The 27,138-nt window shown below is 41.0% G+C and overlaps 1 protein-coding gene across 2 annotated transcripts in view; it reads left to right on the plus strand.

Moving 5' to 3' along the window:
- LOC139744888 (nuclear receptor subfamily 2 group F member 1-B-like) overlaps positions 1-27,138 on the plus strand; it is a 148,179-nt gene that overhangs the window by 107,757 nt on the left and 13,284 nt on the right. For both annotated transcript variants that reach the window (XM_071655298.1, XM_071655299.1), the window contains one exon: positions 3,194-3,709. In XM_071655298.1, coding sequence (XP_071511399.1) covers positions 3,194-3,709 — 516 coding nt within the window. The remainder of the gene's footprint in view (positions 1-3,193; positions 3,710-27,138) is intronic.

Here is a 27,138-nt window from a genome sequence, read left to right on the forward strand (position 1 = left end):
CATCAGTGGGTGGAAGGAATACGGGGATTGGTATTGGGGAGTTGGGAAAGGAATGATGACGCATTGTGGTATGAGTGTAGAGTGTACAGTGGTGTGTATGGTGTGCGATAGCTATGGAGAAAAATGCCTCATTAATAACAGTCTGCATTTTACTCAAGAAGAGGTAACTAAGAAAATAAGACGAGACGTATTATCATGCTATTATAGTAGTATTCTGCAGTTTGAACAAAAATATAAAGAAGACGCAGTTGCGATGCGATCATTGCTCTCTGCAAACAGTGCCAGTAATGTTACAAAAAAACAAAACACGTGTAGCTATCCTTGAATTAATACCGCTGTTATTAATGCGTCTTCGTCTATGATATGTATATTAGTCAAAATTGATGTGACTGTCATATAATTGTATGAAATCAATAATTTCGTCGCTTCCGGTACGGTTCCAGTATCATCATCTGTAGAAGTGATAGCAGAGGGGGTACAGTGGGTTTGATGTCTCCCTACCAGTGCTTATGTGCACCATACAGACACGTACTTGTATTTCCATGAGGTTTTGAGGTGGACTGCTTGGTTTACTGGTAATAACGTTGATTTTCGTACATGCTACAATTTTCTTTTGGGGAGGTCAAAGGTTCGTTTCCGTTCCTGCGTTGTGGCATGATTACCGTCACCGAGTCTGCCAACACTGTCTTCAACCATCGGTATATTGCATGTTACAGAGACTGCGATGTCGGAAGATGATCGCAAAAGAATCGTTGGTCGCGTCCCTCACACTGTCAGTGTCATCTGAACCAATCTATAAGCATCATATTTTATTGAAATGGACTAACGCACAGTGTGAAATGTGAGAAACTCAACTGTGCGAAAGTAACGATGTGATTAATCGTCCGACACATCGTTGAGGTAATGTCTGCAGACATGTGTCCTGAGACTTACGGCGTAAGCATAATCAAGTTCACTTTAAATAACTGGCTGGACCGTTAGCGTATCACTTCCTCTTTAGTTTGGGATATAATTTATAATGTTGTGTGTGCAATATGCAGGTAACTGTATGCCACTCTGTGAATCGTACCTGATGCTAAACTGGAATAACAGCACAAATTCCAGTAGGACAAGGGGAAAAACCCCTGCATCTCGGAGCTATTATTATTCACCCAGGCTGTCGGGAGAAACAGCGTCGTGAGATGAATATACTCGCCAATGCCGTTGATTCAAGGGTCAATTACCTCCAAACGTAATTGAATTGGGAAGCCGTCCGATAATTGATTCACGTTTCATCAACAATTCGATTAGTTGACGGGGGAGGAGGGGATTGGGGGTGGGGTCGGCGATCAAGAGGGACCGTGGAGAAAGGGGATTAGGTTCCTTGACGTACTGACGAGATTGCATTTTTATATCATACACATCACTATATTAAGAAAAGATGGGGAATGAAAGGGGTAGAGGAAGAGGAGAAGGAGAGAGGATAAAGCTAGTGTAAGATAACAGACAACTTGGCAATTCATATAAACTTGATATATAAACTTGCATCCAAAATAGATATGTATTATGTCTGTCACGGGCCCTCCATGTGCCATATTAATAAAGGGACTATACAGTTCTGGTTAAGGTGACGATTCAGCTTCCACCGTTTTGCGAGATATTCAGAAACCACTCTATGAGATGTCAAAGAGCACACAATTCTAAGGGGTATTAAAAGTTTATTTGATGAAAATCGGTTTTGAAATGGCTGAGATATCCAAAAACAAGATGAAGCAAAGATATCCTAATAAAAGGCGTGGCCTGTCGCCTTTTATTGTATTCACTTTTTTTTTGTGGATATCTCAGCCATTTGAAAACCAATTTTCTTCAAATAAACGTTGAATCCTTCTTAAAATCACATGCTCTTTCATATTTCATAAGAGGTTTCTCATTATCTCACTTAGGAATGTCATAAACCTGAATCCCCACCTCAACCAGTACTGTACAGTCCCTTTAAAGCGTTGTTATCCGTGGTAACTGCAGCTTTTATACATAGCCATTATTCCTTTTTCTCTCCTTTCGGTCTCCGAGACAGCAAATCGACCATGCATTGACAAGGTTACCTTCATATACATGAGGAATGAGAGAATGCAGCAATATTCGTAGAACACATCAGTGAAAGTTTGAGGAAAATCGGACAATCTGTTCAAGGGTTATGATTTTTCGAAGTTTCAATGCCGCCATCGCTGAATGAGAAGACTACTACAGCTTGTGGCGTCACATGCGTAGAACGATACAAAAATAATTTATAAAGAAAATTCAACATATTTTCCCTTTTCTCGCATAATAAAAGAACACTTGACTTGCTCCTTATATTAAAATGAAGGCAGGGGGAATGATATTACCCGTAACATATTTAGTGACGAGTCGAGGGAATGTGTACTTTTTTAAAAGAAATTTTGGGAATTCTCTCTATATTTTCCGTATATCGTTCTCCGGATGTGAAATCATATACACTTTAGTAATCTTCTAATCCAGCAATGACTGCGCAGAAACTTTAAACATTCATAACTTACTTGAATGCATTGTCCAATTTTCCTCAAACTTTCACTAATGTGCTCAACTGATATTGCTGCATTTACTCAGTCCACATATGTATTAAGGTGAAATTGTCCTTTACTTTTAAGTAATGCATTTCTGTACATACTTTCGAGGATACCTTCATTGCAGTCGTGATGGCGTGTATGAATTGGCATGAGCATGTTCTTCGCATGTCTACCAGGATGGTCGTTGTCGGACTATAGTAGCACATCCCAAGGATGATGATCGGCTAACATAGATCTGAAATGTTTGCTGTCGGTGTTGGGCCTACAAATTCTAAAGTGGCGAGGAGCTGATTGCATTTAATCGTCTTAATTTGTGTAAGATATTCCAAAGCAAGTAAATGCTTCTCGGGTCCTAATAAAAGGTGGGACCCGCCTTTTATTAGGACCACTTAGTTTTAATTTGTCGTTGGATATCTCAACCATTTCAAAACCGATTTTCACCAAATAAACGTTAAATTCCTCTTAGACTTGTATGCTCTTTAATATTTCATAATTATCTTTTTAAAAAGTTGGAAACCTGAACCCCCCCCCCCTCTCAACCAAAACTATACCATCCTTTTAATCAGTTTTAAAGTGCCTTCCTAAATCTTTTTTTTTTTCTCTCCTGTCTTTCACCCGTTTTTCTTCAGCTGTCCAGCGAGGTCGAATGCCGCCGACGCAGCCCGGTCCGGGCCAGTACCTCGACGGACGGTTCGAGGGCCATACATTCCTCTCGGGCTACATCTCCCTGCTGCTGCGAGCCGAACCGTACCCGACATCGCGCTACGCGCAGTGCATGCAGACGAACTCAGTGATGGGCATCGACAACATCTGCGAGCTGGCCGCCCGCCTGCTCTTCAGCGCCGTGGAGTGGGCGCGCAACATCCCTTTCTTTCCCGACCTCCAGGTCACCGATCAGGTGGCGCTGCTGAGAATGAGCTGGAGCGAGTTGTTCGTGCTCAACGCCTCGCAGTGCTCGATGCCCCTGCACGTCGCGCCCCTCCTCGCCGCGTCGGGACTCCACGCCAGCCCGATGTCGGCGGACCGAGTGGTGGCCTTTATGGACCATATCAGAATTTTTCAGGAGCAGGTGGAAAAGCTGAAAGCGCTTCACGTGGACTCAGCTGAATACAGTTGTATCAAGGCGATCGTCCTCTTCACTTCCGGTGAGTATTATGGAGCTCGACCGCAAGCAAATCTTTAAAACTTTAATGTATTCCCACTTGTCATGTGTGGTTTAACCTGACTTCCGGAGATGAATAATTTGTCAGCTAATTCTTCTTTTGGTGTCGTACATCCCATCGTTGATAAAGCACACAATAACTCAGTAATTATTTTTCCCCCAAAGGAGCAGGCGATGTTGGTGATTTGTGTTGTGAACTAAAATGCAGGCTGTTATCAATGCTACATTACGGCGATGCTATTTCCCAAATAATAACGCCCTGTGCGAGAGTGTGCTTGTGTTTTGAGCATGTAAACTATATTGGATGCCCAGTCCGTTCGTGTGTGTGGTAAGCGAAGCTATGCTTGTGCTGTGAGTTAAAACATGATGTTTTGTCTGCGACACGATGTGACGCACGCAGCTGGTGCTCATTGTTTTCACAGTGATAATAATGTTTTTGTGAACAGACTACATGTTTCAGAAAATCGAACACCGCATGCTATCTAAAGAAAGATACAGGTAATTCAATGGGCAATAAAATCAAAACAAAACAAACGATTTAAAGAGATGGTATAGTATTGGTTGAGATGAGGATTCAGCTGTTAACTTCTTGCGACATACTAAGAAACCACTTCATGAAGTGTTAAAGAGCAAATAATTTTATTAAAGAGGGGATTCAAAGTTTATTTGATGAAAATCGGTTTTAAAATGGTTAAGATATCCAAAAACTAAGCAAAATATAGTGGTCCATGTAAAAGGTGGGTCTCACCTTCTATTAAGACCTCTTTGTTTGTGGATATTTTCAGCCATTTCAAAACCAATTTTCATCAAATAAACTTTGAATTCTTCTTAGAATTAATATTATGCTCTTTCATATTTCATGACAGCTTTCTCATTTTCTCACTAAAAAAATTGGAAACCTGAAGCTGAAACCGAAACTATACTGTCCCTTTAACTGACTCAATCCCAGTAATCGGAGTTCGCATTGCGTTGTACAAGTATTAGGGGGCTACCATTACAGGCAGCAACAGGTAAAATGAGTCGTGAGGGTGGAAAATACCGTATCATGTACGCTGTATTTTATTGCAACTGATTGACAAATTGCCCTTCATCGACATATCAATTAGTTTTCAGTGTTCAGTGTTTTGTCAGTTAAGGTGTAACAGGTGAGAACCACCGGCTGCGTGTATAGAAATAGATAACTACATGTACTTCTATAGATAACTTAAGTTTACAATCACTAGAACCTCAGACATGCCAATCACATGGTCCTATTTTACTATACCTGTCACTTGAAAAAAAAAAATCGAAAGACAGCCCTCATTTAACATTATTTTACTTTAATATGAAGCTGGAACTCTTGAGAACACGTTTGTTTTCAACTGCACGCTACTTTACATGTTACTCTAAATCAATCTGACAACCGTGAGACACAAAAAGACGTATCTGACCAACATGTTCCGATAGCGCACAGGCATTGTAACATTTATTAAGCACAACTTGTGTTGTACGTCTTTTATCATTTTTCTTTTATTCCAAGGGTACTGGGAAGAATGGAGTGTAATGGATATGAAGGACTTGGAAAAATAGCTATGAAAATTTGGTTGGTTTTTCTGTATTAATCTAGGCCTATTTGGGGACGGGGAGGTTAGGTTGTCATTGAACTGCAACGTGCATACGACATTTTCGTAAAGCCCTCTGTTGACAAAGCAAAGAGAATTCCACAGAAATGACGTCTTCAAATATTCTGTAGTCGTGTGTGTATGCCACCTCTTGCTCTATGTGACCACCTAATGTTATGTATGTTCATAATGAATGGGCATTCGTGATGTTTGGTTTCACCGTTGACCCTCAGTTGCATTTTTCTTAGTCTACGTTCCAGACTGCTGCCGTTCCATCTTTCTGTTGACCTGTGAAGCTTCCCTTGCCCGCACCTTGTTCCTGAACAGACCGTTGACGTATCTGAATATATGATGTGCTTTGGTGGCTGCATTTACTTAGGCCTACTTTCTGAACTCTTTGGCTCTTTCAATTTCCACGTATATAACAAGTGCACATTTCTGTGAGGAAGTTGTCTCCCATTACGGTTGAAATTTATTTTAAGAAAATCCTTCAAATTCCATTTATTTGATTGGAAGCGTGAATCATTTTTCATCAGTTCTTCATGATTTCTTGTTCATATTTCCCTCTCCCCTCCGTCCTAAGAGAACACCTTCATGCGTAATAATGATTATGACAACATTATTATCAGTATATGCGGGCACATAAGACGAAGCTTCTCATTACAGGAGAGAAGTTTTTTGTACACCATGTCAATGACACTTTGAGGAAGCGGCTTTGAGAGAGTTAAACCGCACGAACCCTATCGTCTATATCTTTCTATCTCTCCTCTTCCCACCTTCAATCGATCCCCTGCATTTCTCCTTCCTCCTCTTACAATCTTTCCCCATCCGTCCATCCCGACCTCTCTCCATTCTCACACTCCCCTCACTTTCTCCCCGTCTCTACAGATCTATTTTTGCCCCCCCCCCCCACATCGCGTCCCCATCCCCTCCCCCCTCCATTCCCCAGTTTAGCGTGTAATGATAGAGAGAGGCACATTCTTTCTCCTTCGCTCATTCTTCCGCTGTTAAATTTCGTCTGCCTAGAATTGTCCCCCTGCTCTGCTATGCTGCTCTCCACCCGTGCTTCCGCCGCTTCCGCCTTTTATACCTCGTTTTGACAGACTCGACTGCGCTCTGTGGGCTGCCAGCAGCGGTCGCATCGCGAGTCGCCTTCACCCGAAAATCGTCGACAATCGAAGCTGAATTAAAACTGATAAATGACCCCCACCGTGGTAAATGTCAGTAGGGTAATTCACAGGTAGCAAATAATGTCAGAGGTGGCCGTCGGTTGAAGGAGAGATGCTTTGTTGGCGATGCAATAAATCACCTCGCGCGGCGCTGATTGCATACGGCGATATAATAATATCGATGGAGAAGGGGGAAAAAATCCCTCCTGCCTGCCAGACGATATCATAATACGCCAGCATCCTGCGCGACACACATAAGGCGAGAGATTTCGAGAGAAAGCGATCGTGGATGATAGCAGGGTTCACTTCTTCCATTTTCATCTTCAACTCCACAACATCAGCCATCCCCTCCCCCCTCATCTCATCCTCTCCTTAAAGTCTGGCTTCATTTTGTACGGCCTGACTGACTGAAAATTAGGAAATTGTGTAATCAAGGAATATCGTCTCCGGCCGCTGACTGCAGCGGAGAAACGAAGAGGGAGAAGCGAGAGAGGAAGAAGATACGGCAGTCGGCAGGGGGCAATGTCCGGCGTTGAACCCGCGCGAACTCCCCGATTTCACTCGGGGCAGGCACCCACTTCGAGGCGGGCTCGACGCTGAACGCTGGGCCGAAACATAATAGAGTAACATGAACGAGCTGGCGAGATGAATGAAAAACGAGGAAGGGAAAGTAAGACGAGGAGAGGAGAGAGACGGGAGGGAGGAGGCGTTCCCACAGGCTTCAAAGTCCCCGAACATTTTCTTATTTATATAATTATACATCTCTCTCTTGAAATATTGAGGGGGAAACTACCCACTTTTTTTAGCGAGATTTCGTTTGCCGTTCGCATTTCGGTGTTGGATGTCTTCCTGTAGCATCGTGAATTTAAGAGTATACCACTTTCTAATTTTAAAGATTAAATGCTTCTTCGCAGGATTCGCGTAAAGTCTTTGAACTCTGGAATTCAGTCCTGCTAGATTCAGCACTTGCCTCGGACTAAATAAGCACAATGTTCTACCAGGCTCTCGAAGGATGCAATATTGTGGAGTGGAACCCTCCCTCCCCCCCCCCCCCCCCTCCACAAAACACACACACACACATACACACACATACACACACACACACACACACACACACACACACACACACACACACACACACACACACACACACACAACGTTAAGCCCCTTGATAGTTATGGGATAATCATTAAAAGAAATGATGCCATATCACTTTCATGGTATGGCCGAGGGGATACACGATATATTCAAAACTACAAAATCAAAGATTGAATCCACTACTGAAATGAGAAACCACAGAGTCTTTTTTGAGTAATATGTGTCGCATGTTTTCGCAAAACAATATAATCGGCTATAATCCTATATATCATGCAAATTAATCAGTGTGTGGATGTCACTGTTTCACAAACATTGTATGTATACAATCATGACGAGTGTCGTTATATTCGTATATTGTTAATACTATTTTGATGACTACACGATTTCCGTTAGAATTCTCACGGCTTGTTCATTCCCTATAGCTCTCTCGAATACTTCCATGTGATGAATATTATCCTTTTATTAGTCAGTAAAAAGAACATAATTAGTGAAGACATCCGAGGCAAGCCAAGTATTGAGTTGCGAAGCATTGGTATTATGGCCTAATCTACCTTGCATATTTTTTTTTTTCTTGACTAGTCTCTCCATTTAAAATCTGAAACTTTTGGTCCTTCCGAATATTCGCCAAACCATTTGCCGAATACTCCCGCATGTTTTGTTTCCAATGGAGTTGAAATAAAAAGGATAATGATGATATTACTGCAATGTTTAAGAATTAGTCTCCTAAACTGGAAATTACTTTAAGATGTTCATCGGTTTTTTTTTTACTTCTATTCATTTATTAACTAACATGAAAACTGCGTTTATATCTTAGATGTAAATTTCACTCTACAGAATTTTGCCATGGTCAAAATTTTGTACCTCGAAATCTGATCATCAGCCTTTGTCAGTTGAGTCTGTGTTTAAGACGGCACTTTTTATTGATTTCCACAATGTATAGTCGCGCTTTGCTGTCGGCTAAAAGAATACCGTATTAAACCACATATTAGGGAGAAATCATCTCCAGAAAGCTGTAAAGGGTCGCTAGGATGTAGAAAAAGATGGATCAAGAATGATAATATTATAGTAACGAAAGGTATTTTCACCAAACAGTGAGAGTAAACATATTTATGACATATCTAACCATTTTCAAAATGGTTTGAACCAAGTCTCAGCTACATGTACACGAAACATTGCCAGTATAATTTGCAAGCCTATGACTGCGCCTGAGATCATGTTTATTTCGAGTAGATGCATCCCACGAAATCCGTGATCGACCTCTAACAATAACTGGCACGCGTCGCACTCGTTCCATCACGATTGCTATTTCACCCAAATTGCATCATTTGTTTCTCGATGGACTTGGGAGGAGTCGCCCGGGAGAGAGAGAGAGAGAGAAAGGAGAGACAGGAAGAAAGATGCACGTTTGATATTATTACCTGAGCTTCAGAATAAAATGCCGAATGACCGGACAGACGTATCCATCAACTCCGCCGTCGACATAAAACATTACACATAGAAATGCACCCGTATTATCCTACCATTAGTGCAACGCATTAGACGCACCTTTCAATAATGGAATGAAACTGCCCATTATGGGGCATCAGTACTTACATGCATTGTTCTCAGTTCGTTGTTTTTCCGAGCTTAAAGGTCTACGTCGAACATGGTTTCTTTTATCCATCAATAGATTTTTTTTCTTTGTCGATACAATCACTGTAGAGTAATGGGACAAAAATTACATTTTGTGAAGAAGATACTCCGAGTGCCCAAGGGTTATCAGTTTGATTTTAGAATACTAGTATATATCGTTAATAGTATTCGAACAGCTGCGTTTATACTGTGTGTCCACTCGTATAATGCACTTCGCAAATGTGCATAGATAATATCACACAAACACACACACGCACACACACGTACAAATTGTAAGCGTCGTCTAAACTCATATAGTTAGAGTAAAGAATGTCAGAACAGCCTTGTTGAAAAGGGAAACCAATTCGTTCTGCCGTACGTCTCACGCTCTATTACAAAGCATATTTGAACGTAGTGTAGGCAGTCACGGCACTCGAAATCAGCACATATGGAACTACTAATGTAGTATAACGTTAGCAATATGGTTACTGTCATGACTGTTGGGAAAAGTATTTGGAATATTATATCTTGTACAAAAAAATCCTTAGATTTCTGCGTGTTCTCATAGAATGTTCTTCATCGTTTTATACAGCATTTACATAGGTCTATCGATTTGGCAAGTCTTCTGCAAGATAATTTAATCCGTCAGCCGCCCAAATTTTGTAATGGGTTTATCAAAAATTTTACCAAAAAGTCGATTTGAATGAAGGAGGAGCAAACGTCTAGATGTTCATTGAAATGCAAAATTTATCGCTGATCCCGCTTAAAGGAAACCAAAACCCAAAAAGCAATGCGGATTGAGTGAAAGCAGCAACATTATTAGAACACATCAGTGAAAGTTTGAGGAAAATCGGACAATGAATGCAAAAGTTATGAATTTTTAAAGTTTTGGTGTTGTAATGACTGGATAAGGATACTACTTCAGTTCGTGGCATCATGTGTGGACAACGATATAAAGAAAATATAAAGAAAATTCAACATACTTTCACTTTTCTATCTAAATGAAAGAGCGCTATACCTCCTTCAGAAAGCAGGGGGAATTACATTACCCTTAACTATTATGTCAGTAACAAGTTGATGGAATGTGTAATTTCATGAAAAATTAGTTTTTGTGGAATTCTTCTTTTATTTCCTTTATATAGTTGTCCACACATGCCGTCATAAACTCTAGTAGTCTTACCCAGTCATTACAACATCAAAACTTTAAAAATGCATAGGGTGTAACTTTTACATCGATTGTCCGATTTTCCTCAAACTTTCACTGATATGTTCTACGAATGTTGCTGCTTTCACTCAATCCACATTTCTCTTTGAGTTTTGGTTTCCTTTAAGGTTTAATAAGTGAAGGAATCCCACGCAGAGCGAAACACTGAGGAAGAACCATTCTCTCACCTCCTCCTTCTCCCCCCCCCCCCCCACCCCTCCCCCTCCCGTCTCCTCCTCTCTACTCTCTATTTTCATCACGATGGTTGCGTTTTCCAACAAACGGCAGGGATTACCAAACCGGACCCACATAACTTCATTGAAGAAAATCGCGTACTCCTCGATTCCTGAGGAAACTTTCGTGCCTGCACATACAGACGCGGTGATTACAATGTCTTGTCGCTACCCGTATTACGCGGGGACTTTCTCTCCCCCCCCCCCCCCCCCCCAATCCTGATTTTATGGGGTAGGGGTTGAGGATATGAAGAAATGTGTGGCTGCCAACGAAATCTTGCTGTTCCGGAATTCTCACATCCATTCTGTAGTCTCAGTGAGCTCTTGGATCGGATGAAGCAGGACCGTCATAATGGTAAACTTCGTACTCAGTTTGAGATGAACGCCCTGCCTCTCTCCACCCCCTCACCTCCTGCCCCATCCCGTCTCACCCCTGTTCCTTTGAAAGGGGTCAATGAAATACACCGTACTTCTTCCGTCTCCCCCAAATACATGTAGTACGTAAGGTGGCTCTTTAACCATTGTGCGCCTGTCCCTGCACGTACAAGAACAATTTAGTGGAGACTTGTGACATTTTTTTTTTATAAAGAATAACGCCAATATGTATTATAGGGTCTATCTTATGCAAGTGGTCCACGATCCCTAAACAAACAAACCCGCAACTGAAGGCATTTGCCTTGCATGAATACCTTGCAAAACAACAGTATAATGGATACAGCGATATGAAGGCACGAACGGAAGTGAGCTCGACATGAAATAATCCTCTGAATACCGTTCTGATAATCGAGCCATTAATTTGTGATTGTTTTTCTCAAGCTCAAAAAAAAAAAAAGAATGAAATTCGCCAGAAACAAAAGTGGTTTTATGGTACAGTGAACATCGCAAGCCGCCTCTCAGATAGAACACGATAAACGGCTGCCTGAAACTACGAAGGGTCCTCGTGGATGGTTCATTCATTATACAAGTATCATTCAGATTTGGTTATGGGCAAGGTCGAGCCAACTGGTCTTACATTAGCATGAGTTCATCACGAATACCGTATCGTAATCAAGAGTAGAATGGAGGTTTAACTCTGTCTTTCATTTTTAACACTGTGTGTTCAGTTTGGGGAGACGAGATGAATGAAGATAGGTTATGTATTATGTATAACTTAAAGGACAAGTTCACTTTTATAAACATAAGGATTGAGAGAATGTAGCAATATTAGTAGAACACATCATTGAAAGTTTGAGGAAAATCAGACAATCCGTTCAAAAGTTATGAATTTTTAAAATTTTTGTGCAGCAACCGCTGGATGAGAAGACTACTGCAGTGTATGAATAACTTGCGTACAACAATATAAGGAAAATATAAAGAGAATTTCACAAAATTCCATCTTTTGAAAAAAGTACACATTCCCCTGACTCGTTACCGACAAATGTTATGGGCAATATTTTTTCCCCTGCCTTTAGAAAGAGGCAAGTCAAGAGCTCTTTTATTATGCGAAAAAAAGTGAAAATATGTTGAATTTTCTTTTACATTTTCTTTATACTGTTGTACGCATATGACTCACAAGCTGTAGTAGTCTCCTCATCCAGCGGTTCCAACACAAAAATTTTAAAAATTCATAACTTTTGCATCGATTGTCCGATTTTCCTCAAACGTTCACTGATGTGTTCTACTAATATTGTTGCATTCTCTCAATCCTTATGTTTATGAAGGTGAACTTGTCCTTTAAAGAATATAGATAGATGGATGGACAGCTAGATTATAGGGTCCTACTTAATATGTATACCTTCAGAGAAAAGATAGATTTATAAGTACAGGGTACTTAGACAGACAGACAGACAGGCGAACAGACAGACACAAGAAAGAAAGATGGATAGATGGATAGGAAGACTAAGAGACAGACAGATAGGTCGATAAGAGCTAGATAGAAAATGGATAGAAGATCGATAAGCAGAGAAGTAGAGGATGTAAGAAGGAACGAGAACGTACAGGGCTTTATGTTAGATTCTCTTGCTCCTCCCTGGTTAGATCTAAAACGCGACGTTACTAAAACGAGAAGCGAGAAACCCTTTTCACACACGTGTACTTGAGGCGCTTTGGCGGAAATAACGGAGGGAGACAAGAACGTCCTACCTAACACCTCCTCCGCCGTCTTTCACCTCCTCTTGCTTTTAACCATCGTGTCATGATGTGATATGACAGCAGAACCCGCCGTCTGAACGTCAGCTGGTCGTACCTGTCGGAACAGACACGATAACCCCTGTTAAAGAGAGAGAGAGGGGGGAACTTTCTAGATAGTCTTGAAGTGCCAGCCAAGCACCCTGTAGTACATTTGCCAATGTCATTTATGTAGCGAAGATCAAGCTACGCTGCCTCGAAGCACCATGCATTCGGTCATTCATTTGAATTCTGGAGAGAAAAGAATATATGCCAGTCTGGGACAGAGACTACGCTCGTGCTTGTAGTCTGTTGCGTGCGAGGAGATAGCGACATAAATTTTGATTTGATATACTTATCTTTATTATATCTTTTCTATTTCGGTACTTGCTTCAATTTGAAAACAACAGTGCAATAATGCAATAATAGCTCGTGATAAACACAATGAAGTATAGAACGAGAAATGTTCATAGATCGTTTAAAAAGAATTGTAGTTTGCAAAGTGAATGGAATAGTGTGGATACAACAAAGCTATAGATGTTTTCTGCGATGTACAGGTTTTTTTTTTTTCTCTCGTGAAAGTTTGTTCCACAGAGATTGTATGAAATGTAATAGACCGCCATTTTGAGCCACAAGATTACACTTGATAATGACCTCGGCAAATGAAAAGCTTACAATTTGCCAATTGTATTTGCGTTAACTCTCTTGTTTTGAGGGGATAAGAAGATCAGAGAGAACGAAGAAGAGAAGACCGAGAAGGGCGAAAAGTCCCAATCATCTCGTTTCCTATATACGAGTCATTGTCGCAAAGCCAATCTTTCGATTGGCAATGCAGTGCTGTCACCGCTTACGACCTGTATTATGGGTTTCTTCTTTCTTTCTTTCTTTTTTGGTTGTGTTTTGTTTTGAAGCCCGCAATGACGCTTTGCATCCTTCACGTTTCCACGTTTTCGAGGCAGCTTAAAACATGGAACTATTGCAATTGTACAAGGCCCCACGAGTGGACTACACCATTGGGACTTTGCCTTTGTTACCGGATGAACACATCGATATTAAAGAGCAGTGATCTTGAAATTTGATTCCTAATTAGTCACTGCTCACAACGGTCGCACAGTCCCAGGGTTGTCCCTCGAGAGCCGTGTTACGTATAGATTTGTCCCTGGCTCTCCCTCTGGGTACATTAACGGAGACAGATGTTCTAAACGTGAACACAATATTTTGTTCGCCCTTGATTCAATGTCATGCCGCACGCATATGGGGCGCCAAGTGTCGCATTGTCTCTTTCGTTACAAAATCAGTCATTTCGTCTACGAAATCACCATTTCGTTACGAAATAATCATTTCGTGGACGAAATATTCATTTTGTTACGAAATGTCATTTTTGTCGACGAAATACAGTCATTTCGTAATGAAATGAACACTTCGTTAACGAAATGAACATTTCTTTAACGAAATGGTCATTTCGTCGACGAAAAATTAAGATGGCTGATTTCGTAATGAAAGAGACCATGCGACACTTGGTGCCCCATACACGCACCAGATACGAGTTGGAGAATGCGAGAGATGCGGGGGACAATACGAGAGCCAGGGAATACTGATGAGATGCACGCAAGTACTTTCAACATGCACTGCAAGGATACGGTTTGGCGGAGGTCTTAACAAGTAGGAAAAAAAAAAATCCTCGACTTACATGGTATTGTTTTAATATTGTATAAATAGTAGTCAGCGCTTTCATAACACTAATCATCCTTTGTCTCATCGGAGCGATGCCTTGCCGCATTACTGCACGTGCTGTTCATGTACCTGTTGCTTTGGTGATAGGCTCATGCCCCCATACTTAAAAAGTAAGATGGCTGTTGTGAAAGGTCTATCGAAGAGGCCTTAAGTTTCTTCTCTTTCCCCTCGGTGTGTCATGATCCGCGAGAAATAGATTTGCCTGATCTAGTTACATGTGTGTGCAGTAGGGCTAAGTCCTTGACACGTTTTCCAATACGTTAAGAAAAACGTTTTCCCCGAGAAAAAAAAAAAAAAAAAACCTCCCGAGTGTCCCAGTGCCACTTCGGTGCGTTGTAATCCCGCCGTGCAACTTGTTAAATCCGAGGAATTAACCCCCGGATGGCTCAGGCACCGGGGGCGCCACCTCTATCCCTACAACCAGTGACACCTGCGGTAAAGAAGGCAGTAGCCTTCGTGACCAGCCGTTGCACTTGTGGTTGCTGCATGCTAAGCACTCTGCTAAGGCTCCTCTCTGTCCATAATGCTGGGAGAGAACGTGGCTCGCATCATAGATACTTCATAGGGGTTTCCTCCCCCTAATAACATGTAGCCCAGTAAGCCCACGAAGTCTGTCTCACCTGCGGTCGCCACATCAAATATTTTGGAATAGAAAGCAGCAGCGGACGACTTCTTCAAAGACTAGGAGTGTGCTTGAATGTTGGCCTCCCGGTGTTAGGATACATTCATTCCACTTGTATTACAGTAGAAAGACATGAATCCAAACTTGAAATCTGCGGCATGTTTAAGCAACAAGTCAAGCTAATCGAACCTCTGAATTTCAGCGTTTGTTGCCAGAATTCTTGTCCTTATTTTTTCCGAGCAGCTGACTACGAATGTACATTCCGTAAAAAGTGTGGGATATAATTAGTCCTATACTGCTTCTATAAAAGGCGTGTTTTTCCCCCATGAATTACCCATTGTCTTCAAATAATAATGGTAAGAATTATTATGGCATAGAGCTGATTATAACTCCAAATGATACAAGATGCTATTGTGACTCAGAATGATAACGATGATTATGATTTTGTATTGATCATGACGACAATGAAAAGAAGAATTATGGTGACCATAATAATAATTGGTCATGTTAACTTTCTCTCTTCACCCTCCTCCCACGCGATTAACGTTTTAAAAGCCTGCAATATTTGTCCTGGAAATTTCTGTTGGGAATCCTTTATTGACCTTGCAACAATTGATACAAAGAAGAAGGTTTGGTACACACTCACAGCAAGCAGACATCACACAAATACATACTGTCGGTGCGTGTGACACATTGCCGAATCAAGTACTCGCATAAGTGTTTATAAACCGTGTGGTGAATTGTATACACCCCAGGTATACAACTGCGTTGAGTTTTCAGTCCCACTGTCTCGCCTATATCTCTTTTTGCCAGGAGGCTTTATATTCATTGGAGCAGGTACCATTCTGTGCGGACAAGTGTATATCCCTTTTATATATATATAAGAGGCGCGTCGCTTGAAACTACGCCGGTGAAGTGGAGTCTAAAGTTCGGGTGTTTTTTTTTTTTTTTTGCGAAGTTATTTTGCCGCGGTCCAAAAAGACGGGGAATGAGGTCATACATACACGAGAACTTGGCAGTAATGGCTGAGAGGTATAAACACTGGAGGAGGGCCCGGCTTATGTGGAACGAGGAACAAAGGGGACGTTCTTGTGCTATCAATCATCGCCGAACTTGACGCAACGGGTCGGGTGAAAGTGGGGACAGAAATTGGAACCAGAAAACAGGGAGGGCCCCCGCCAAGAGCTGATCAAGACCATTAGCCTCAATCCCAGGCTCTCCCCGTCTTTCTCTCTCTCTCTGTCTCATCCTGATTATATACAGAAGCGTATGCTCTATATTGTAGTGTAGATGTTATTCTATAGATATATTTTAGTTCAACACTTGAAATATGAATTATCAACATTTCACTACCAATATGATTTTTGTAATTCACATGTGCTTGATATTATTATTATTATTATTATTATTATTATTATTATTATTATTATTATTATTATTATTATTATTATTATTATTAGATTACAATGGAAAATTACGAATTCCAATCAACCTCTTTTTCCAAATCTCTGCTTGTAGCTAACCTCGCAGTTCTCCGATTTTGATATGCTTTGAATTTGTATAGTAGACATGTCTGATACGTCTACACAATGAAGATTTAGTAAAAACAAACAAACAAACAAACAAACAAAGTGGCAACACATCACATTATTCAACTAACGTTAAGAAAGTCCATTTCAGAGTATTGTTTTGATAGTGAAATGCGATTTGTAATTTGATTGATTTATCAAATTAAATGGGCTTGACCTAAAGTGGATAAGAACAAGGGACTACATTATTGTTGTCTCTCATTGACTCTGCAGGTGATTTACGCCACACTTTCGGTGTACCATTGTTATATCTGGTTGTTTTTGTTGTCCCCCCCCCTCCCCCCCCTCTCTCTCTCTCTCTCTTGTATTTGCGCCAAATCTTCAATTTAAGTGAATATCGTTGTCACCAGATAACGACACACCACTCAACCCGACTCTAGAAGTCATCGACCAAGAACTGTCGGTAACAATTGGCCTATTATATCCACCAGTTGTGGGCGTAAAGGAGATATTTGGGAGTGATACACTTGTGGCACGCTGTATTACGTTTTAGCGCGTTCTTTTGACGTCTTCGTAAATGCGTACATGTTTTATGTATTCGAATGTGTATTAGTGTATTGGGATTTGAGATTTCCTGGTAAGACGGAGTTGGGGCCAAGACTTTATGGTTTTACTGTGCTATCCATCGGTTCATGTTCGTGGAAACCAAGCCGTGGGAGTTTCCCCCTGCCCCACCATAACCTGTAACTGCTAAAATGAGATCCGAATGCTGCCGAGAAACGCGTTCTCTGTTATTTCCCGTTCAACGCGAATCCGATTAAGGTATAATGAAGAAAAGGAGATGGATAATATTTAACATGTCGCCTACAAGCTATGAGAGCAATTACCCACATAACACTGTGGACAGGCGTATAATGTTATACCCCACATTATACGGTCGAATACACTATGATACAATTCGAAACATACAGAAAAATTACATTCCATCAACGCATGCAATGATTAGACTTGATTGTCTGTGTGAAATTACGGGTATGCATGCGCGAAATTGTTGCACCACAATTAAATACAAAGCTTTCTCTGTATATAATATTGTCTTCTCGTCCGTCGCGGTGCGGAGGCCAAGTCAAAATGTCCGTATCTTGGGGCACTCCTCCCGGGGACACATCGCGTGGGAATCTGAGTAAATAAATCCGCAGGCACACCGGGCAGAGCGCATCATCACTGTCGTCTGCGTTGGGTTGTAGGGAGGAGTGCGTACACTGATTTTGATTACTCCGTCGTGCGTGATTGCCCTCCTGGATTCGTACTCCGCCTGGCAAGTCACATTAATTCGTCGGTTTCTGCGATTCAATGCAAATTAGCACCTCCAGCATTTATCATCTGCACCGCTAGTATTTGCGTGAAGGGACAAGAGAATTAACTAATTCGTGTTAACGATGTAAAGTAAAGATGCGACTCGTTCAACAACTGATTTTGCCGGACATCAACACAATCTGTCACATTTCATGCATTTCTGTTTTCATTCTGCTGAGTAACCAGTATAGCATTTGCAGTCAGAAAGGAGAATTGAATAGGATGATGGGAACAATATTCTTATTGGTGGTAGAACAAGTAGCAATCCAATTTTATCCTCTCTCAAAATGGTCATGACATCCCTTATTTTGCTACTGCTTAAACGTTATACTGATATCACAGGTACTGTTATAGAGTCTAAAGAAAGGGTGATGGTTCTATTTGAGGAATATTTTTCGGGGGGGGGGGGACTTATAGATGTTTAACAAAAAATCAAGAGTCATAAACTTTGTAATGTTAATGCCTTATTCTTGTTCTTTTGTTCTTTCTTGACAATTTGGTTGTTTTTCTTGCGCTCTTTTCTTTCCTTAATTTAAAGTCGTCTGTGTGTTCCGAAAGCTGTAGGCCTACATTTTGTCGCTAGTGTGAGATATATACACTGTACTATATATAGGCCTAATTATCGAGAGGTGCTCCTCCAGTGTTCTTAGTATGTGATTGATCTTGTGTTAGTGTGTTTTCATCGATTAGCTGATGGTACGTTTTCGTGTGTGCTAACCTACTTTTTTGTTTTTGTCAATCACACACACATACACACACTCACACAAATATTTGTGTGTTTGAGTGTGCAAGACTAGAAATGACACGCCCCTCAAAGTCAAATCAACATGAATCGTGAATGTTTTTGAATGGGCGTGCGCGTGTCTCTACCTTGAGACACCTATACGAAGTTCCCCTCTGCCCACATGGTGTCCTTGATTGCTATCACACACACACACACACACACACACACACACATGGAGTTACTACCAGACTACGAAGTGTAGCTCCATGATTGTACCTCTTTTGTAGCTCCATGATCATACCAAAGAGGTACGAGAGAACACAAAATACACATATGCACATATTTATATTATCTCCTCTCTATCGCTCTTTTCTCTCACACGTGCACCTATGATATAGGCCTACACGTCCTGGCAAAATTTATCGTAATCCATCTCTGGTGATTCTCTAGATATGAAGTCAATATTGATAGTGTTCCAACATTGTTTCCGCATTCCTACAAGGTTAACTGCCTTTTGGTTCTGCTTTTTTTTCATAAAGCATGGAAGTGGGAATATGAGTTTATAACAGAGGAACTAGAGAATGTGACTGCAATATACATAAATTATATCCTTCCCGGAAGTAATTCCCCGTGTGTTGTGGGAAGTGAAATATGGAACTGACTCAAATAAAAGCCTGGAATATCTTTTCCCAGTTTGGAAGACTTCGTTTTTAAAGGGGAAATCCGACCAGTTAAAAGTTAGTGTCAAAAGAAAGAGTAAAATTTGCAAATACAATAGTGAAAATTTAATCAAAATCCGTTAATGATCAGTGAAGTTATGAAATGATGAAACTTCGCTAATTTTTTGCTAAAACAGTTCTCGAATATTTGATATGAATATACAAATGAGTGAGGTTATGATGTCATTGCCTCACAAATTTTCATGAATCCTGTACAAACACACACAAAAAAAAACCCTGTCAAAAATTTGATTTTTTTTCCCGCTATAAAAGTGTAAATCGTAATGTTATTCCTGGATGAATAACTTCAAAATAATAATCAGTCAGATATACAGTATTCTGATTTGTTCGAGATTGGGGCATAATTGCTCTTGAACCAAAAAAGAAATGTCAAGACTTTGCGTAGAAACTATGTGGCAAGTTGTTAGGCGATGACATCATCAACTCACTATTTGCATATTCGTATTGACTGTTCAAGAACTGTTTTGTAAAAATTAGCAAATCTTCACTATTTCGTATAACTTCCCTAATTGTCATCCGATTCAAATCAAATGCTCACTATTGTGCTTTGTTGTTGCCCTTTAAGCGTTGATTTTTTTTTCTCAGTTTGATTGGAAATTAATACATATTTATCAAGGTATGATTTCTTCCGAAAATTGTTTGCTATACCAAGACAGTGGACGGGAATGTCATACCAACATATACGTTCATTTTCATCAAGATTCAAAACGACGACAGTAATATCAAAAAACAACAAACAAACAGATTTGCAAGGTTTACACGTGCATGTACAAGTGTATGTTAATCGTCACTTATATTCAATGAATATTGCTGCATGTTTTTAAGTTTCAACGCTGATGCTCGATAGCTACCACACAACGACCCACGGCTCTCCTTCAGCCATACCTGTGATCGTATTCACATGCACTTTTGGTTGCGTGTAGCCAGACATGTTCACATTATTGTCTGTTCTTTCAAATACTGGTGCATAATACCTCATTGTGACTTTTGATGTGCGATAATTCTTTCATTTTTGAGTAATAGTGAAAACGTATTGTCATCAAGCAATGCAATTGAAATATGTAAAAGATACCCCGCCCCGCTCCCCCCCCCCAAAAAAAAAAGACAACAACGACAACAGCAACATTAGTTCCCCCGCCAGAGTGGGCCCCTTTGTTACACGATAGGAGAAAAGAGAAAAGAGAGAGACATGTTTGGATGTGTGTGTGTGGGTATGTGTGTGTGTGTCTTTGTAGTCAGTGTCACATTTGTCGTGAGAATTTTGAACAAGAAATTATACGTCATAATTGTCACTGCCCGAACCCCTCCCCAAACCCCCATCTTCCACCCCCCAAACCCAAAGCTAAATAGGAATGGGTTTCAGACGGTTTCAGAGAGTGGCAGCTATCATGAGACGACTGCCTTTGAATGACACGCTAATGTACCATGTAGGATAATAGCACGGCACTTCGTTTTGTTGTTTCTTCAAAGAATTCAGTCGCAGTTTGAGATGAAAAGAAGAGAAGCGAATGGGGTGGGGATGAAAAAAGGAGATAGACGTGAATGAAAATGATTCAATATCCCGCCTCTCGTTGAATCCATACTTTGACATACACATAACATTGTTATAATGACGCGCACAAAAAGATGCATTCGACGACACAAGCACTGCTGCTACCTCCCCCACCCTCGTCCTCCTCCTCCAGGCAATCCGTTGCTCGACGAGGTTTATTGAAACGCCGGGGTCGCTCAGATTTGACCTCAACATCTCTTCTCTTCTCTATTTTCCTTACTCTTTTTTTTTACTGTGGCGCACAGCAACCCTTGTCGCTATGATTCCAAATTGGATGTCTAGGGTCAAAGGTCAATCGCTCTGAACAAACAAGTCTGTAGTTGTGGAATGGAATGGTGGGCGCAGAAAATTTGAGCAAGATATAATATTCTGAATTGAATCTACATGAAGTTTACCCGGGGCTGTCTTCATGTGTAACGCATTATGCGTGGTTTTATCTTATTACTGTATCCGCGTCGTGGTAGTCTGTGGGGAACGAAGTGATCCGTTCTGCTGCAACCGTTATAATATGGGAAGGCAGGAGAAAATGAATATTACTGTGAAGCAAACCTGGTAGTATAACTTAGTATAAGACGTATCAGCAGTCGTCTGCGCCATCTTGACCCGAAAGGCAGTTATTTACTCAGCGAGCAGGAGTTAGAAAATACGTGCAATACTTCGCTAAAACTGACGCAAGGCCTGCATGCTGTCTGATACAGTGTACCAGAATTGTGCTTTAAAAAAGCAACATGGTTACACGCAAGGAGGGACACTGTTGTTCTGTATTCGGACTTTACATAGATAAGCGCATCTTTCATCACTGTGGTTATGATACTTTCCAGTGACAATTTGTATTTCTATGGTAGGGCCTAAAAACAAGGCGTGTCTGCAGTGTTCTCGGTCCAAAAAAGCAACGGCGTTTCAGAACACTTTCAGCTGAAAGCCCTCAAGGGGCGAAGTTGTGCTGGTGAATATCTGTCGTGATCAGTGACACTCCCAGAATATTATCTTGACCACCGAGAATCGGAATTTTATGTCAGATGTAGTTGGTTTCTCCCGCCTCTATTTCTCCGAAAAGTTTATCATTTTATGATCGTGGAAAATACTGTACTCACGTAGGCCGTTCTTGTATGTAGGCCATACTTCCTGGGAAGAATGTGCTTCTGTGGTTTATCATGACGCGTACAGCAGTAAATATTCGTACTTGATTTCGAAAACGTCACAAAATATGAACTAAGAATAGTAGATGCTCACTAATGTGTCTTATAAAAGTTACGCTTCTTCCTATGCTCGAAATGGATAGACAGGTGGTTATGGTTTTCGCAGGGTTTTAGGAATGCCCTTCAGTGTGAAGCCCATGGAGGGAATGATGTACACGACATGATACTTTCGGAGGGGCGAAAAGTTAGAGGAAAGAGAGGAGAGACAAGGAAGGGGAAGCAGGAATAGAAAGAAGAGGAGATGGAGGAGGGATAAAACTAAAAGAATAGTGTACTGAACTCGTGTTCCGCGACGTCCTCCCTGCTCTGTGCAGCGGAATTACGAGTTCATTCACACCCCTCGCGCTGCGTGAGGCATCTGCGAGCCACGCCGTCGACGCCACGCATGAGTTGCGGCGACCATTTTGTATAAAGACGGGACGAAACATTCCAGACACATTCAACTTGAATATGATTTGATTAAAATAGAAAGAAGCGGGGGGAAGGAGGGAGGGAGGGGTGCCGAAAATTAATGGCAGTGATAAGAGGGGAAAATCACCTAACAGTCTTTAAATGAATATTATGATTTCAACTTTGGTGCTTCGTCAGATGTCAAGTTTGACGCTTTCTCTCCGTTTCGTCTACAAATCTCATCTAAGAAATCAAGAGAAAACGGTAAAACCCTGGTGGGAAGTTTGATTTTTCTCTACCAATCCGGCAAACAGTTGAAAATTTTGAAGTAAACTCCACTGATATCAACTGGCACTAAAGAAAGAAATATCACCAGTGCCTCTAACAGTGAAGTATTTTTGTCACTTCGAGTAGACCAGCATTCACGATTATTCACGCCGTCTGCGTTTCATTGAAAAGCCAGCGGACATTTGTAGATTTTATGGTAATAAAATGATGTCAGGCGCTGGGACGAAACTAAACAAGACAAAACTATTTTTTGTATACCACTTGGAGTTCACCGTCCGTTAGGGTTGAATTCTCGGAGAAGCAGCGGTGCGTACTGCGCTACTCTTTGCAAAATGCTTTTGTGTTTGCGCGGACGGGGACGACGGGGAAAAACGCAACACTTTTGTCGAAATATGTGAGCAAAATATTACTATAGCGACGCAATCAACACGCTATGGTAAATTAATGTCTGTCTGTGGTTAGGCTTCGAAACAGGCACAGTCAAACGAGGGCCTGTCGTGGGAACAAAATAAAAATTGGGGGGGGGGGGGGACACACACTCACAACCAACTGAGAAAGGCAGCCCAGGCGCACATAATCGCAGTTGATGTTCAAGTGCGAGGTAGCAGGAAAGAGCTTCGCACAAACAGCATGGTGAGTGTCCGCAACGCCCAGCAAAGCGGAATAATCGTCATGGATTGATGAAAACCCCCCACATAACGTGCAAAATGAAAATAAGCACGATGGCGCGAGGTACGTTTGCAGCACAAGACGCGGAGCCACCCTCCCCATCCACTCATTGAAGTTCATTCATTTTCTCCTGACCACATTTTTTTTTTCAGTGGGTTATTGGGGTGTGGTGTAAGAAAGTGGTAGACTATATTTAACTCTTGCGAAATGTTCCATACCTTTCACTCAGCATTTTGATGGATCTGTTAAGCTTATCCAGTCATATTTTGTTTGTTTGTTTGTTTGTTTTTATTTGTACCATATTCTACGTTTTACAAGTAAATCATAAACACATTGATGTGTAAAATTGTCGAATGCAACAAATGATAGGGCCTACGTGAGAAATATGATGAATCTATAGAAGCATTGCTTGCAAGGTGTAGTTTTGCAGAAGCTAATTTAAAGTGAATTTTTTATGTGATGGATGTGGGACGAAAGGCGACATGCCGTACTTTGACACACATGATACAAGAAATGAACGTAAAAAAACCGGTTCCCTTTTATACACTCTACCTCTTTTCTTCTTCTTTTTTTTTGTGTGTGTTTTTCTACACGCTGTGGGTCCACGTTTTGTGGTGAGTTTTTGACGTAATTATGCCCATCTAGAAGAAGAAAAAAAGAAGAAGATGAAGGAGAAGAAGAAGAAAAAGAAGAAGAAGAAGAAGAAGAAGAAAGTAGTAGAGGCAGTAGTTCACAACCTCCTTTCCTCGTGGTGCTTATATTATGTCTCTGGTATCGACGTTTCTTTGCTATTGTTCTCCTATAAGGGAACCACAAGATCACAGTTTCGCATTATTTTCATTAGAGGTGTTACAGAATGTGTCCACCTAAAGCTGCATCCTCATCATGTGCATGTGTTTCTTCCAGACACTCGCCTGTTGATCTTCGTTTCATTGCAATGTAGCGTACGTGTATTACTACTTTATACTCCCTTCATAGTGATGTATATACCACGTCGCAGGTGTGGTGCGAGAGTTTCCTGTCCAACGTATGCATCGAGCTCGTAAGTGGCGCTATACCACTTTCACTTACCCGCTGAAGCTTCCGGAGTGCCAATAGTGTATCGGTCAAAAAAAGGACCCAGTTTCCGAGTGTACTGGCCCGCTCATGTTATAGAAATTGCAAAATTTAGCTAAGAAATAGCGAAGCTGTGTGAAAGAAATGTATCAGTTTTGAAAGGAGGAGGGTGCGGGCACGAAGGAACTTGCAGAAAAACCAAACTTCGTTTGCGAATAGGGATCACAGACTTGTTTCTGTGATTGTGTCTGTGAATTAATCTCACTAAAGGAGGAAACGTCATGATATTAGATTATAAGAGCGACACGGAACGTCCTCTGTTCGACGATGGGAACGAATATGATTGGTAGAGCTCATTAAAAAGAGGCTGGGATTGAAGTCGGTCATTCTCAGAGAGCCATAGTATAGCCAAACGGGCGGGAGGGAGCGGTATTAAAAATGTGGGTTAGAACTATTGATTCTAGATTGATAGATGGCGGAGTAAAAAAAAATGCGAAAAGTGAGTCCTGTAAACCGTCAGACTGTCAAACTAGGGTTCTGCCAATTCCACCGGGAATTTTTGACCGCTTATTTGAGAGCAAACACCGGCCTCGCGAAGAGTATTTAGAGAAAGAAAAGAGACAAATATTGAAGGAGAAAGCAAGGTTTAGATTAAAAAAAGGAAAAGTGGGTCGTCTGTATGATATGTGCCACTGATGGCTGACAACAACAACAACAGAAGTCGTGCTCTGGCAACAACTCATTCTGTTTGACAAGGAAGGTGGTATTTGAGACACTTTCTGTGTCTTCGAATCAGCAGAGGTCGCATTTGGCTATTTTCTGAACCACACGCTCGTTCCCAAGAAGGGAAAGGCATCAATGTGTTGTGTTCAAACGGGATTTTGTGCCTCACGCGCCAGTACTCTACCATCTACCTTTCCAATTTCCTGGTCACATTGTCAAGACGGTAGGGAAAGTCACTCTGAACTGCTGCTCGATCATGAATGAAAAATAATTGCTTTTCATAATGTGACTAAGTAGAATGTCCAGAAAATTGGGAACAAAGACAAGAACAAAGCTGCTAAAGAGTGCCTCGTCACTCAAGCTATCATATTAAGCGTCATCAGTCTATAAGGAGATAATGATACCCTGCAATGCAATCCCCAATATGAGCCCATAAATCTATAATGTACGTTTATTTCTAAATTTCTCTGACTACTACTTGCGATAAAAAAGCGTACCGTAAGGCATGGAGTGTCCATATATTTCACATATTCTGCACTTTTCACTTATTTTCAGCTTCTAGCATAATGGCTGAGTATTTGATTTACCTCATTCAGAAAGCAGGGAGAACAGCAAACTCGGCCGCAAAAGTACGATGCAGACGATATTTTACACCAGTATAATGGAACTGCTACTGAGTGATCGGTGGAATGTTTCGTACTGAATTCATTCATAGAGATTTTATCTTTATAATGCTATAGACCCTACAATCGATTTTGAAGTAGGTAAGCTTTGTAGCTTCTTAGTAATATCGGCTCTAGGTCGAGTCTTTGGATCTGCTTATTCTGTCATTTTGGCGTTTTGACTTGATAAATGTGCTCAGCATGGCCTCTTTACAAATTCAGAGAAAGTGGGGGAACTTCCGTCTTCTCTTTAGAGAGAAAAATAACACGTTATAAAGCAACTCAATGTTGTTGTTTTTGTTGTTGTTGTTGTTGTTGTTGGTTTTTTGTTTGTTTTTTTTTTTTGGGGGGGGGGGGGTATAATGTCTTAATGATGAAATGATAGGAGAGAATTCTTTTGAATTCACCGTGCTTCCTTTTCATTCCTTTGCTGTCACATAGAAATAAACTACGTTAGAGCACGAAACGCGAGTAGAATTGTCACGCGCAATAACCCAGAAAATCCAAATGGGGTCATCTGATTTGAGATTAGGGTGAAACACTCCACACCGGAAGTTCACGCCGACAGAATGGTATGTTATCGTAGTGTCACCTTGTAAAGAGAAACAAAGCGCTGCACTTTCTAAATTGTCATGTATTTCCGCGAAGATGGATTCGAAATCGGGGCTCATGTCTGTCTGAATGAGGACGGATGAGAAAGGAGGGGGGGGTGGAGGGGGTGGAGGGATTGAGGAAATGTGGCAAGGTAGAAGAAAGCATGAAAAGTAAACCACTATTAATCAGTTCAGTGCTTATATCAGGCTTATATATTCATATCTGAACACGTAGTGCTTTCCGATGCCGATGCGGTGATCACCAAAAATAGCCCCCCTCCCCTCCCGAGTGTCCAGGGCCTGTGTCACGTTTCTCCGCCATAATAATAATGATGATAATAATAATGATGATAATAATGATGATAATAGTAATAGTAGTAGTAGTAGTAGTAGTAGTAGTAGTAGTAGTAGTAGTAGTAGTAATAATAATAATGATGATAATAATAATAATAATAATAATAATAATAATAATAATAATAATAATAATAATAATAATAATAATAATAATAATAAT

Source organism: Diadema antillarum, unplaced genomic scaffold (assembly GCF_040938485.1).
Source record: "Diadema antillarum isolate AM-2024a unplaced genomic scaffold, OU_Dant_1.0 seq00001216_RagTag, whole genome shotgun sequence".
NCBI lineage: Eukaryota > Metazoa > Echinodermata > Echinoidea > Diadematoida > Diadematidae > Diadema > Diadema antillarum.